The 15,505-nt window shown below is 34.2% G+C and overlaps 1 protein-coding gene and 1 pseudogene across 4 annotated transcripts in view; both read right to left on the reverse strand.

Moving 5' to 3' along the window:
- Xpo4 (exportin 4) overlaps positions 1-15,505 on the reverse strand; it is a 120,455-nt gene that overhangs the window by 59,478 nt on the left and 45,472 nt on the right. For all 4 annotated transcript variants that reach the window (XM_058580647.1, XM_046447724.2, XM_046447733.2 and 1 more), the window contains 2 exons: positions 7,661-7,777; positions 6,805-6,958 (listed from right to left, as the gene is read on the reverse strand). In XM_058580647.1, the coding sequence (XP_058436630.1) occupies positions 6,805-6,958; positions 7,661-7,777 (271 nt within the window). The remainder of the gene's footprint in view (positions 1-6,804; positions 6,959-7,660; positions 7,778-15,505) is intronic.
- On the reverse strand, positions 8,361-8,474 carry LOC124095321 (U6 spliceosomal RNA; annotated as a pseudogene).

Here is a 15,505-nt window from a genome sequence, read left to right on the forward strand (position 1 = left end):
GTAAAAAAAAAAACAACAAAAAACTGCATATCACAGCTCTAGCAGTAGCAAACACCTTAGAAGATCTTCCCTTCTCTTTCCTCTGATCAGCTGCAGTTCAATTGCCAAATGGCAGTTTCATTTCCTTTTATACTCAAACGACCTTCTCATCTGTGGTGGTTACAGTGATTACAGTGAGATACAGCAGGTTATGTAACTATGAGTAGTTCAGGTCATATCACAGGCAAGGGGAGAGGGATGGGGGACACCAAACAAGTACAGAACTATAAAATTAAACAATGTTTATGAAATGTTATATAGGTTAAGTTCAGCAGAGTCAACTATGCCTGAAGTCTAAAGGAACTCTTATTCCCCAATATTTCCTCCCAAGTGATTTCTACACTTCATTCCTCTACTTCAACTAGACAAAGTTGATCAAATTACCTTAAGAACATGGGTCATCAAGGTTGGCAACATTTATCAACACATGGCTTTTTACCTTCCTCACTACCTCAAGTAAGCCTGACCTATCTCAATACCCACATCATTGGTAACACTACAATATCACATTTTCTTTCCTAAATCCTAACTTCTCCCCTTGGGAAATAAATAGATCACTTAAACCACAAAACATAACCTTCCCTTGGCCAAACTCCCACTCCCTGAAGCCATCACAGCTGATGCTCTATGAAATAACTACACTTCATTCTCTACTTAATTACAATCACTACTCAATCAGAAGTGTATGGCTTTGGCTTTTGCACCTGTCCCTTAACACAAACAGATCTCCCGATGATCAACTATACCTAACTAATATCAGATGTAGACTGCAAATACCCTCCAATTTACCCTTGGGTAACAGATGATACTGACCACCTTTATTGTTTGAAATTCTCATCTGTTTCTCAAATTCTCCTTGTCTGGTTCTCCCCTCCACTGTGTTAACTGGCCTTCTCCATCTCTTTCGATTCTTCTTGCTTTTTGACTATTGCTGCACCAAGGGTCCTGACACTGCTCCTCTTTGCTTGTTTTTGGATGACCTCTCCCACTCCTTTTTAGCTTCAATATTCTCATCACAGGAATGACTCCCAAAACTCTAACCTTAACCTCCTCTATAATGTAATTCCACTGACAGGAGGCAGCTGACCTGCAAAGCAGCATGAAGGATAAGGAAGGCTCAAGAGATCATCTGAAAGGCTTCACTAAGATATAATTCACAATAAGCATATAACTTTTGTATATTCATAGTTTATTCAGAACCACAAATCTAATTTTAGAACATTTTCATCACCTGAGAAAGCAGCTCTTTATGCTTTAGCAATCATCTCCTATGTCCTCCCAACTACCCCCCATTCTATATAACCACTAATTTGTCTCTGATTTGCTTGTTCTAAACTTTTCATATAAATGCAGGAAGACAACATGAGGTCTTTTGTGAATGGCTTCTTTTCTCAGTACAATGTTTTCAAAGTTCACCCACATTGTTTCATGTATCAGAACTTCCTTCATTCCTTTTAACTGACAAACAATATTCTATTTTATGTGTTTGCTGCATTTTGTTTATCCATCTATTAGTCAGTGAACATTAGGGTTGTTCCTACTTTTTGAAATTATGAAAAATATTGCTTATTGTATAAGTTTTGGTGTGGATGAATATTTACATTTCATACCCAATAACTGCATGTTGTAGGGTTCTTCTGCACACTGTGACATGTTCGGCAATGTCCCTGGCCTCTATCCACTAATTGCCCATAGCACTCTCCCAGTTACAGCAAGCAAACTTGTCTCCAAACACTGCCAAATGGCCTAACTGGGCGGCATGTCCCAGCTGAAAGCCTGGCAACACATACCAACACATGGCTTCTTCTACTAGAGAACTATGATTTCTTTTGTAAAATTTTGTATCTACATAAATCTTAGCCTAATATCATAAAACAAAATTTAAATATGACAGCATTAAGGCCCTTAAATGTTAATATCTAAATATTTAATCCTTACATTCTTTTGTTACTATCTCTCTGCATATCCCAGTTCCACTGGCCAAGTCAGCTTCAACTAGTTTTCCCAATGACATTTTATAGTCACACTTACACACTACTTCTCCATCAAAAATTTCCAAAATCTTTAGCTAAGTCCTCAAATTTCCTTCTAATCAATCTAATATAGATGCTGGTCTACAGTCAAATTATTTTATTCACCAACAAATACTGTGCAATTCCTACATATAAAGGTAAGTTGAACATGCATATTTAACCTCATAGACCAGTGATTCAAATAATTACCTCCTGAAATGCAAATGGTTGCATTTTTGAATTGAAAATTAGCGTTAGAGCAACTAAGTTACATCTTAACTTATGCATGTATTACATATATTAACAGAGACAGCGACCAACATGGCACCATAGGTATTTCTTACTTTCCCAACCTCTTCTAATCTTTCTGTTCAATAGTCAGTTATCTGCTGAGACACTCTGAAGTTGAATTAATACCTCACACCACACATAAAAGTTAACTCAAAGTGGACCAAAGACAAATAAGAAGTCTGTCACAGAAGAAAACAAAAACATGAATCTTTGTGACTGTGGACAAAGCAATGGTTTTTGAGATATGACATCAAATTTAAAAATTACGTAAAACTAAAAATTTCTGGGCTTCATAAAATACAATTAAAAAGCAAAAAAGACAACTGACAAAATGGAAAATATTTGAAAATCACACATCTGCTGACAGACATATCTAGACACATCTAGATTATAAAGGAACTCTTGCAACTCAGTATTTTTAAATACAAATAAACCAATTAAAAAGTAAAAAGGGCCTGAAGAGATGTTTCTCCAAAGATATACAAATGATTAATAACCACAGGAAAGGATACTCAAGCTCATTTATCATTAGAGCATTGCAATCAAAAATACAATGAGCTACCCCTTCACACCAACTAGGATAGCTATAAACAAAAATAAAGGTAATAAGAATTGGTTAGGAGCTGGGGTTGTGGCTCAGCGGTAGAGCGCTTGCCTAGCACGTGAGAGGCCCTGGATTCGATCCTCAGCACCATATAAAAATAAATAAAATAAAGGTATTGAGTCTAACTACAATTGAAAAATAAATATTAAAAAAAAGAATTGGTTAGGATGTGGAGAAATTAGTAATGTCATATAACACCTATGGCAATGAGAATGTAGCACTACCACCTTGAAAAACAACTTGGCCATTATTCAAAAGGTTACACATAGAATTACCATATGACCCAACAATTCCACTCCTTGGTACATATAGGAGAAACAAAAACATAAATTCACATGAAAATCATACACAAATACTCTTAACAGCATTCTTTTTGTTTGTGTGCTAACGAAACAGGGTCTCCCCATGTTGCCCAGGTTGACATGAAACTTCTGGGCTCAAGCAATTCTCCTGCCTCATCTTTCTGAGTAGCTGAGAATAGAAGGGTACTCAAATGAACCCAGCAGCAACATTATTCTTAATAGTTAAAAAGTGAAAACAACCCAACTACCCATCAACTGATTAATAATAAACACAAAGTGGTTCCCAGAAAATGAAATACTATGTGTTACTAAAGAGGAACAGAATAGTAATTAAAGATGCACACTACGTCTAAGAGTAAGCTATATACTATGATAAGAATATACAATACGAACTTGGAAACATTACACTAAGTTAAGCCAATGACCAAGACTATAAATTATGAGATCCTATATACATAAAATGTCCAGAATAGGCAAATATATATTTTTAGGCAAATGCATATTGAGACAGATGACAAAAATTGAACACAGAATGTAAGGCAGATAATGGTATTTTATCAAAGCTATAACTTCTTGTATTGAAAACTGCACCTACAATCTTGCAAGACATTCTCATAACTTCTTAAAACAGTACAATTTCAAAACAATTTGTTGTTGTTGTTAAGTACTGGGGATTAAATCCAGAACCAAACAATTGCTAGGCATGAACTCTGCTATTGAGCCATACCACCAACCCCTTTAAAACTCAGTGTGTGTGAGTGTGTGTGTGTGTGTGTGTGTACACACATGGGGGATTGAACTCAGGGGCACTCAACCACTGAGCCACATCCCCAGCCCTATTTTGTATTTTATTTAGAGACAGGGTCTCACTGAGTTACTTAAGCATCCCACTGTTGCTGAGGCTGGAATTGAACTCTTGATCCTCCTGCCTCAGCCTCCTGAGGCGCTGGGATTACAGGTGTGCGCCACCACGCCTGGCTCCTTTAAAATTCTTGATCACAGAAAAATGTACAGTGAAATATTCACAGGTAAATAGGCATAATGTCTGCAATTGGTCTCAAATGGTTCAAAGAAAAAATAAAGGTATATTTAAATATATATGTACATATACATAAAAATGTACATTTGTGTACACTAATAAATGGAATAAAATGTTAACAACTGGCAAAAATGGAAGTTCTCAGAATTATTCTTTATGCTTCAAATTACATCAAAGTAAGAATACAAAAAAGAAAGCAATTACAAAAAATTATGAGGACAGATTTAAGTAGGCAATTTACAACAGTTCCAATTAACATGATACCATTCTAAATGATCAAATATATTTGACATAAAATATACAAACACATTTTACAAGGTTTCTTAGTATTCATGTCTACCCTAAAAGACAAATCACCTTTTAAAAAAATCATCAACTGAACCCATTTTTTTTCTAAGTTTCAATCTTAGATCCTTCTCCATGGTACAAAAGCTAAATAATTATTCAACTTTCCTTAATGATCAAACGGGTGATCGCCAGATAATTGCTAAAATTAGATATTAGTCAAAACTGGGTTTCTTGATAATGATTTTTCCCTAATTTGCTGCAACAGCAGCTATTGCTAAGTTCTTTCTCGTATGCTTAAAGCCAATCCACTCAAAGGAAGGAAAACTTGATTGTAGTGCAGTTTGCCAACAAATGGAACTTACGGTCACATAAGCACTCACTCATAAGCCAGTAGAAGACCATCCTTAAGATCAAGATAAACTTTCTTTAAACAAGGAATTACTTCTTTGGCAACACTGCAATAGTGCTTACCATTTTCAGAGGACAGGTTTTCCAAAGCTTTATCTAAGGACTTTATATGCAATGCAACTTTCATTGATTTCCCTTCATATATATATATTAATGTTTTGATAGCTCCATTATAGCCTGATACTTCTAAAATCTGCCCAAGATTTTTCAATCTTTTTTCTTTCCAAAAAAAACTAGAGCAGGAAGTATTATCTCTCTCCCCAACTTCGAGATACCATTACAATGATCCCTAAACTTATAACCAAAGTCTGCCTTAACTTTTAAAAACAAAACTAAACATAATCTGGAGCAAAAATAAAAATGCAAACTCAAAGAGGAATTTAAAAAAAAAAAAAAAAACAAGGCTAAGAAAATATTTGCCTCTTAAAAAGAATTAAGTTAACATACTAAAAATACAAAATTGGTTATTAGGAGGAAAATGATGAAAGAATAAGGGACAAAGGAGAAAGTGATTAAACTCAGTGTAAGCCTCACCCCTCAAAGCAGTCACTATTGACTGTCCGTAACTCTGTGTGAGAAGTCACAGACACTTTACCCCATACAACCTTTCATAGTTTTCTATTACATATATACAGTAACTTGAAAATAAAAGAAAAGGTTATGACCCACCACATGCCTTCAAATCCCAGTTTTGCTTTCACAATTTGTTAAAATTCTATGTACGTGAATGTAGTAGCTCCTGGCTCTGATAGAATAAAGATGAGTTTCATCCAAAATCTCTGATATGACTTAATATCTATTTGCTTATCACCAGACTTTTTCTCCTGAACATAATCCCAGCCCCAGATCCCTAAGAAAGGCCTGATTAAATACATCTAAAACAAGTTACATTAATTTTCCATACCATATAAAAGTGTATTAGATCAAGGAGAATCATGACATAGCTAGTTACCCGATGAATTATTTTATTCAAGATGCTATCTCAACAGTAGCTAATCCTGGATGTTTTAAATGTACTATATCATTTAAACCATACAACAATCCATATCTTCATCTTACATTGATTAAAAACTAAGATTCAGTGGTTCAGTAATTTGCCTAACATCAGCTGAGGCTTAAACCCAGATTTGTCTGACTGAATTATGCTACAAATGGGTAGCCATTATATATTACTGTTCAGTCTACCAAAAGGCAGCAGATTTTCTAGAATAGCAAATTATAAACTTTAAGAAACTGCTTTCTAAAATAGAAATTTTTCTACTTTAGAAACTGATTTTAAAAAGCAGATGTATGTACCTATAACACATTTAAATTTATTTTATATTATAAATAATTTCCTAAATATGAAATATTCATCTTTTTAAACTGGTAAGGCCTTTGAAGAATAAACATATTACTAACTTATATCTATATTTGAATAATATCCATAAAGTTAACCAAAGTAGACTTAAAATTTAATATAATCACAAATACAGGGAGAAAATGGTTGTTTCTTAATAAAAATGCTTTTACCACCTTTTCCCTTTTAATTGTCAAGGATTACTGCTCCTCCTTAAATTAGCAATAGCCCCATTAGTCACCAAATGCTTCCATGTATTCTACTCTCTTCTATAAAATAGTAAATGGAATTTAAAATCTTCTAAGCAGTCCACTGTAATGTGGCATGATAAAACAAATTTAAACTTCATTTCTTAAAGAAAAATAAACTTTTCTTTCAACAACACATTTTATAAAACCTGCAGACAAATGATTTTTGAGTTATAATTAAGTTATCCATGAATATTAGCACAAAAAAATACTGTTCAATTGTTAAAAGGATATAATTTGGAGGAAGAAAGTTCCAGCTCAAGACTTGATTGGCGAGTGCAAGGTAACGCTGAAACACTGAAGACATCTGCGCATTGAGGTTTTCCCGCCTGCTGAACTCCTGCAGAACTTCAACAGTTAACATGAAGATCTGACGAAGGTCTTCTTCCTATCATCAATAAATCACAAGCATTTTTGTATCTAAAACTTATTTAAAATGCATTCCCTTTTAGAACCACAAAATAAAACAAATAAGAACCTTAAAATTCCCACTGGAAGACACTATTTCCTTAAGAACGTTTTCCATCTTGAGGACTACTCAGAATTTTTACATTAGAGTATGCTTTCAAGTGACACGTTTTACTATAATATAAATGCTACTCCATAGAGAGGAGTCTTTGACAACTACTGCAGAGCTGGAGTCAGTTGCTATAGTGCAGAGCCCTAGGATTTAAGCCAATGCCTTCACATAACTTTACTCCAGAGCCAAACAATACATACTAGAGAGACAAAGAGCCCACACCATCTGCAATAACATTTTAAATACATGGCCCTCTTTGGCATTCTGCCAGTCCTATTTTTAAGACCAGCAGAATCCTATCAATTGAATCACTTATATATAAACATGTTAATAACAAAATAAGGCATCTTTATAGTCATATCTTCTGTTTTGTTTCAAGACTAGAATTAAATAAGTAATTTTTAAAACTGTCAACTACATTGCCCAAACTTATCACTTCACTATATTCTATGAAATCACAACACAAATCCTTGGATACTAGCAATCATTCAATTACATAAATGTTCTCATTTATTAGGAACAAACAAAAACGATCCAATAATTAAAACACAAGAACAAAAATGCTAATACCTGAAATACTCTCTTGCAGTTACCATGGAATTCCATACTCAGTCCAATGTTGCTAGTTTTACTTGAACTTGAGAATTCACTCAATAGTGCAGTTAAAATAGAACAGGCCAGTGTTTGCTGTATTTGGTAAGAAATAATTTTAAGGCATTATTTTTTTTCAATGCTTTGTTTCAATACAATATTTGTTCAGACATAATAGAACATATTCTATCTTAAAAAGATTATCCATTACATCTTCAGATCTTATATCAGTCAGAAAATCAGATACGACAAAACAAAGATTAGCTCTCCTTTCTGGGTGGCCTGGTGTTAACAATACTTGTCAATTCCAGCTGTACAAATTCATTTAGGCCTTGAACTTAGGATACACTCCTATTTAATCACAAAATTCAAATGGTATTTTTAAATAATCAATCTTAAATGCATTATTTTATTTAATTCGCACAACAAACTAGATCCCATTTTACAACTGAAAAAACTGAGACTTGGAGAGGGTAAGTATTACCTAAAGCCGGCTGAGATTTGAACCCAAGTCTGTCTGACTCAATGTTCTGATGCTTGTAAGACGTATCTCAAAACAGATGAAAAGTAAAAGACTTTTTAAATTAATTTTTAATTGACACATTATAATTATATAAAATGGTGGGAGACACTGTGGCACATTTGTATCATGAAAATAATTTGGTCAATTTCAATCTCCAAAAAGATGGAACACTTCACAAATTTACATGTCACCCTTCACAGGGGCCATGCTAATCTTTCTTTTCTCTGTATTCATTCCAATTTTAGTGTAGTGCTGGTGATGAAGAGAGCACTAAAACAGACTTAATAGTCTCCAAAGTTTCAATCAGGTACTACTCAAAAAGGTTAAAAATTAAAAATGAGGATTTTTCCTTCTTTCTAATTCCAATAGGCTCAGAATATCAACTCATTAATTTTATTCATAGATTATTTAGAATCAAGGTGCCAAAGATGGAGATAACAATACAAATTATTTTGGCATTTTTCCAGGGGTTAAAAAGAAATATGCTTGCTACCTCTGAACAACCGAAAGATGAAAGTCAAGATGATACTATTTTTGCAAGCTTATACAACAGCTGAACACAGTCAGACCCACCCACCAACTGCATGCAGCATCTTTGCTCAGAAATGCTTCTGATGTTAGTACCTTGACCTTACAGATGCTTATCTTGGCAAATCTTAGCAAATATATATAAAATTAAATTTCTAAAGACTGGAAAGAGTTGATATTTGTTGAAGGTGAGCAATGATTACATGGGAGACTGACATAGTGCTCATCTATCTTTACATACATCTGAAATTTTCCTTTAAAAATGTAAAAACAAAAAAGAAATTCCTATTCTTTTTACCACCTTTTTATCTCAACCAAAATAAGCATGACTATATAACTAATATGTTTTAGCAGGCATACAATTCCACATATTAAAGTGGTTTCCCAGAATTTTCTACACCAGGAAGTAACTGTAAATAATCTGAGGAATATGAAGGTATCCATCAATGGTGCTTTCTATAATGATAAAAGTTCTCTGAGTGCTCCTGATTTATCTTTAAACACACACACACACACACACACATACACACAGAGGTGTTGGTGTTCGGCTGGTTTTTGTATGGACACCTGCACACCCTTGCTGGGGATGGAACCCAGGACCATGAACATGCTAGGCAAGCGCTCTACCCACTCTCACACTTTGTAAATTTTACTTTAAAGTATATATTTATTTTTAAAATATAAGTTTCCCTCCTCCCCAAATCTTCAAAAGAGTGGCTGTTTAACTGCTTTTGCATGTCTCAAAAAAGAACCATGGTCTGAGAAATCCAGCACAAAAGCCTCTCCTAGAAAAAAAACTGTTTATGGCATGTCATTTTACTAGAGGGACTTCAATTTATTGAGTAAGATAACTTTGGTTTTTGTTTTTTCTAAGAGTAGAATTTATTGAAGAACAGAACTCTTACAGTCAAGAGGGGACCCAATGGCAGGTTTTCTCCTAATAACTTCATTTTTGAGTTAACAAAATTGGTAATGTGGCTCATGGTTAAGCGCCCCTGGGTTCAGTTCCCAGTGCCCCCTCACCCCCCAAAAAGAAATGAGTTAACAAAATTATAATTTTTAAAAAGTCTTTCTTTTAAAATGGTGATTAAAAATTAAAGTGCCAGTAATTGAAACCTCACAAACACATTTAAATTATATCAGATCAACTGTGAACATTAATTTTTAAATATAGCCAGAAAAATAGGTATAAAATAAAGCAGTAAATAGGCACAGTAAATCAAATTAATAAAATTCAAATGAAAGCTAATTCATAAAGATCTAAAAAAGAGAATTTCAAGATCTTTGATTCTGGAGACAATTTTTAATATCCTGTATTTTTTATAAGTGTTAGTCTTGGATTTTGACCTAAAGTTTGTAAATAAGAATTCAGTGAAAAGGACCTTGGAACAGATATCTAAATGTTTAAGAGACTCTAAAATGAGATAATTTATTGAAAATAGAATTCACACACAACTTATATGAAAAAACAGGCAAGCATAAAAATTCAGAAGCATCCTTAGACAAACCATCATCCTTACAAATAAACAATCCATAATAATTTTGCACAAGTAATTTACAACTTACCATATATTGAGTGTCTTCACAAAATGGCACATTTAAACTATGATCATATTAATATTTTCAGTAAAACACCTCTAGTAAATGTTCAATACATACAATAAAGTTTTAATTAAATGTGAAATGAGTGTTTCCTTAAGATTATACACATATGTTTATTGTCAAGATATGGAACAATGCCAGGCATGGTGGCATACACCTGTAATCCCAGAGGCTCCAGAGGTTGAGGCAGGAGGATCTCGAGTTCAAAGCCAGCCTCAGCAATTTAGTGAGATGCTAAGCAACTGGGTTAGACCCCATCTCTAAACAAAATACAACATAGGGCTAGGGATGTGGCTCAGTGGTGGAGTGCCCCTGAATTCAATCCCCAGTACCAAAAAAAAAAAAAAGATATGAAACAAATTAGTGGAAAAAACAGATAAGGCAAAGACAGGTGAAAGGTTACTGCAGTTCAGAATCAGGAAAGATTTTTAAGTCTCCTTTAGCTACAAACTTCAATGAACAAACAAGGAGTCCCCAGGAGCATAAAATTGCTTTTAAGCTTTGGCAATAAATACATTCCTCCAAGAGAGAATATTCATACTAATGATGAACAAATGCATCCATAAAAGTATACTGTTCCTCCCACCCCTGAGTACTAGGGATTGAACAGTGATGCTTAACCACTGAGCCAGATCCCCAGCCCTTTTAATTTTTTTTATTTTGAGAGCCTCGCTAAATCGCTGAGGCTGATCTTGATCTTTCGATCCTCCTGCCTCAGCCTCCCAAGCTGCTGGGATTATAGGCATGTGCCACTGCACCTGGCTAAAAGTACTTTTTTTTTTGCCTGTGGTGCTGGAGATTGAACCCAGGGCTTTGTACATGTGAGGAAAGCACTGTACCAACTGAGCTATAGCCCCCCAGCCCCATTTTTAATATATGAGAATCAGGAACAAAATGAGTTTTCATTACAGACAGCTCTCTGAAAAAAAAAATAATTTTCATTCTTAATTTTTTTATCCAGAAAAATAATACAGCATATCTTCATCTCAGAAAAGCACACGAAAAAGTGAATATTGCCTATTATCCTATCATTCCTATTTCTTAATGCATATGTTATTTATATACCATTACTATTAATCCACATATATTATTTTATAGTCTACTTTTTATACTTATGGAAAAGACAAATCTATAAAAACGTTTTCTATCCACATACTACTTAAGGAATACATAAAAATTATGCAGCATGAAGAAATAGTTTATAACTATGTAAAAATTATCAGCATCCAAAGAACTAAAATTCAGAAAGAGATCTGCATCATTAAAATATATCAAGTAGTTTGATCTCTCTTTAATTTGGAAAACCTGTAAGGATATGAGATTAGCATCATAAACAATAAACACTATACAAAAGGGCCAAATGAATAAATTCATTCATCAAAGAAAGATGAATAATTAAGCGTTAATTATACATTAAGAGAGCAAAGTATTTCAACACATATCAAACATTTCTCCCTATTCACAGGGGTACTAAACATATCACAAAATGTCTACGGCTCAGTAACAAAAGTTTACTCATTTTCAGTGTTTGTCAATTAAATCCCCTTAAAATTAAGCTACCCTCACATTGTATTGTCATGAAGATAGGTAGGGAAACAAGCCAAAAATGAGCTCTCTAAGGAGAACAGAGGGCAGCTCCTTTCCAGGACAGAGAAAGTAGGAATGGAGAAAAAGCATCAAATCTGCCAAGAAGAGATCACAAACTTTAACTCGTGCATACCCTTGTAGAAGTTTTCTAACTGCTTGTCTCAGAAATTTAGGTCTCAGTGGCCATCCTAAGTGTATAACCTCTTAACTCCCCTTCTAACTTTAAGCGGCAGAACCAGAACTAGATTCTATAATAGAGATAAGAACTAAATATTATTGTATTGGAAATAGTGACTCCAATATTGAGGAGGCTCAGAAACAAACACTCTTGTAAACAACTTCAGTGAAATCAGATGAAAGTTGACTGAGAAAAGCAGTATGAGACTGTCATACTAAAGTTACCAGGAATTTGACCAGAGTCCAAATCTCAGACTTCTAAGAGGTTAACAAATAATGCTTTATTTATGCCATATCACAAAGAATTAAATTTTTAAGTGCAGTGAGTAAACTGTATTAATGAAATCATACACTTTTGCAAAAGAATTATTTCAGTAGCAATTATTACCTAATGTTAGAACAAAGTAACTACTCGGAACTACAGTGTAAGCCTCTGACAAAGTGGTGTCAGATTCATACTTTTTGATTTATGTTTGCTTCACAAGCAGCTTGTCTGTCACTCACTGCTGCTGGCAATTTACCACCAACAGGTAGCTCTAAATTTATCATTTTCATTTGCAGATAAACTAAACAAAATAACAAAATGTATTGAGCCTGTATTGTAAATAAAATAAGTGAAAAACACTGTAATAAGTAAATAAGTAAAAAACACTCTAGGGCTAGGGATGTGGCTCAAGCGGTAGCGCGCTCGCCTGGCATGCGTGCGGCCCGGGTTCGATCCTCAGCACCACATACAAAGATGTTGTGTCCACCGAAAAATAAATAAATAAATATTTAAAAAAAAAAAAAAAAAAAAAACACTCTAAAGGACTCTTTGCATCCAATATGAGAATCCTACTGTTTGGCCCAGGTGCCAAAAAAATCTGGGTTCTAACAGGCCAAGATTTCCCACTTCAAAAAACTGTGGACAAGGCACTTTATTGAAGGTAGCGACAGCTGTCTACTGGTTACTACCCTCTGCCCTGCTTAATTTCACATGATTGCCCTAAGTTTCAATTTAAATAATAACACCTGAAAGTGCTATATCAATGTAGCAGGTCATGGTGAGATAAAGTGGAAGGGGTATTTTTACCATTACCATAAAATAACTACCGTCTGTTTTGTCTTCACCCCCCCACACACATACACACACGCCTCTTGATTGTTATCTATGTTCAAGCAAATTAAAAGAGTTGTCATTTTAAAAGATAACCATAACTACAGCATCATTAAAGTAATATAGTAGATGCTCAGTAAATATTCCTTGAATTAATTAATCAATGCTTATTTCTATGCTTATCATTATGTTAACACAAGAGGAAGGTGGAAAAGAAATATATGATCTTTATTTTTTTCTTTATAAAATTTCAAAGAGAAAATTTAAATATGTAAAATAAATAGAAGGCAATGCCATAAGGTCTCAAAGTTATGAAAAAGTCTTCACAGAAGTCTTCTTTCACTGAAGTACTGAAAATTCAAATTAATAAACTGGCTAACAATTTTAAGTAACTCTTGTCTTCACATCAAAAGCTTTACAGCAGCATTCTCATTTCTAATTAAAGCCATTATTTTCATGCTAGTGGGGGTGGGGGAAGGCCCTTCAGAGATAACTTGCCTTACTCACCAGCTTACTGTCACAAGCACAAGAAACTCAAACACTAACTCCAGCTGACAAAATAAAATGCTCTTGTTCAGAGAGAGGATTGTCTCTTATAATAGCCTGGCTCTTGCCCCAGGAGCCTTATTACCAAGAATAAACTATGAAAGGTTGCCATACATAAAGCAGACTTCCAGCTGCTCTTCTAAGCAAACATCAATGAGACTTTGTGATAAGAGAGATTAACTTGGCTATCACATCCAGGGGCAGCAATGCTGTAGACAAGTGAATTTCTCACTCACTTCTCTTTAACATGGCAAAGAGGAGTGAAGGGGCTTAAATGCTGAATTAAACACCTTTAAAAGTGATTTAGTCTTGCTACTTACAAGGGAAGACAAACATGAAGTATTAAAAATTTTAGCTTAAATCTTAGCTTAAAATTTTTTTAAATGTAGTTGCTTCCCTAGGAAAGAAAGTTTCCATACGCCTTTCAAACTAGTAGGTCTGACAGTTGCCAACTGAGATGAGGTAACCACGGTAACTTTTATAAGCATAGAAGTAAAACAGCCTGCCCACAAAGACAGGCATAAAATAACATATTACTTAATAACCATACATGCATAACTACACTAAGAACACACCATGACACATGGAAAACTATACTAAGGAATAGAAAAAGTTTTATGAATTGAATGTAATCTTTCCATAAAACTCTCTGGAGTGAACCAAGACTGTAAGTTACTTCTTAAAACATTTAAAGGAAACTCATCTATTACTTATCTGTATCTTTTAAAATATAAAAATAATTAGTTTTCATTATGGATACTTTCTTCTGCTTTTCAATATTTAAAAGTTTGATAGAGATGATTTACTATAGTTCACTTTCTAAAGATTCTACAAAAATGGGGCGAAAGGCCACACGGGAAGAAGCACAAACACTGCTGAGTGAGCAGTCCCTGAAATGGTATCATCACATTTAGTTTACATATGCCTATAGTAGTTAAATAATTTGTTCAAGTTACATAGGCAGTAAATGGCAAAGCTACACTTTAAACCTAAGTAGAATTCAAAACCAGTGCTTTATTACATATACTACATTACCCTTAAACTTGGATAAAACACATTCATGAAATTAGCACAGGAGAACAACCAACCAAAACCCAATACTCTTCCAAAGGCTGAATGAGCTAGTTTCAAGCTACTGAGCAAGGACAAACAGGGAAGGCCAGTGTGTGTATTTCACCTGCCATAGAAATTATTTATTTAAGTTTTAATTATTTAAGTTTTAATGTTTTCATTGTAGTCATCAAAATCAATTTACCTTACAATGTTGAAATGAAATTCTACCTCTAACTATTGATTCTTACTACTATACAAGTTCTTGGCCCTAATATTAGAAATTTGACTTTGAAAAGAAAATCTTTGTTGTGGAGTATTTTATAAGATTTTTAAATTTACCTACTTATATTCTCAAAGTATACACACTGTGAATATAGCAAAATCTTCTCTAACTAAACAGCTCCATCTGTTCTAATCATTCTCAGAACATCAGTTATTTCAGTGCCTTGGAAAACCCCAATTGTCAGTTTGCAGTGGACTACTTTTTGTGCTGGGTCAAATTACCCCAGAGGAAAGGAAGTAGAGAACACAATTCCCGAGTATGTGCTCATTCCTGAGAGAGGCAAGGGACTCTTTATCCCTTGCTTGCAGTGTCCTAGTGCCAATAGGTTACTTGTAGCGGGTGAAGACAGGCTGCAAATCTCAACAACAAAATCCCAGCTGGGATGATCACTAAACTAGCACAGAAAGGGCATTAGTTATAGATAGATCT

Source organism: Marmota monax, unplaced genomic scaffold (genome assembly GCF_021218885.2).
Source record: "Marmota monax isolate L192 unplaced genomic scaffold, Marmota_monax_Labrador192_F-V1.1 WCK01_AAM20220418_F8-fsc00043, whole genome shotgun sequence".
In the NCBI taxonomy this organism is placed as follows: Eukaryota; Metazoa; Chordata; class Mammalia; order Rodentia; family Sciuridae; genus Marmota; species Marmota monax.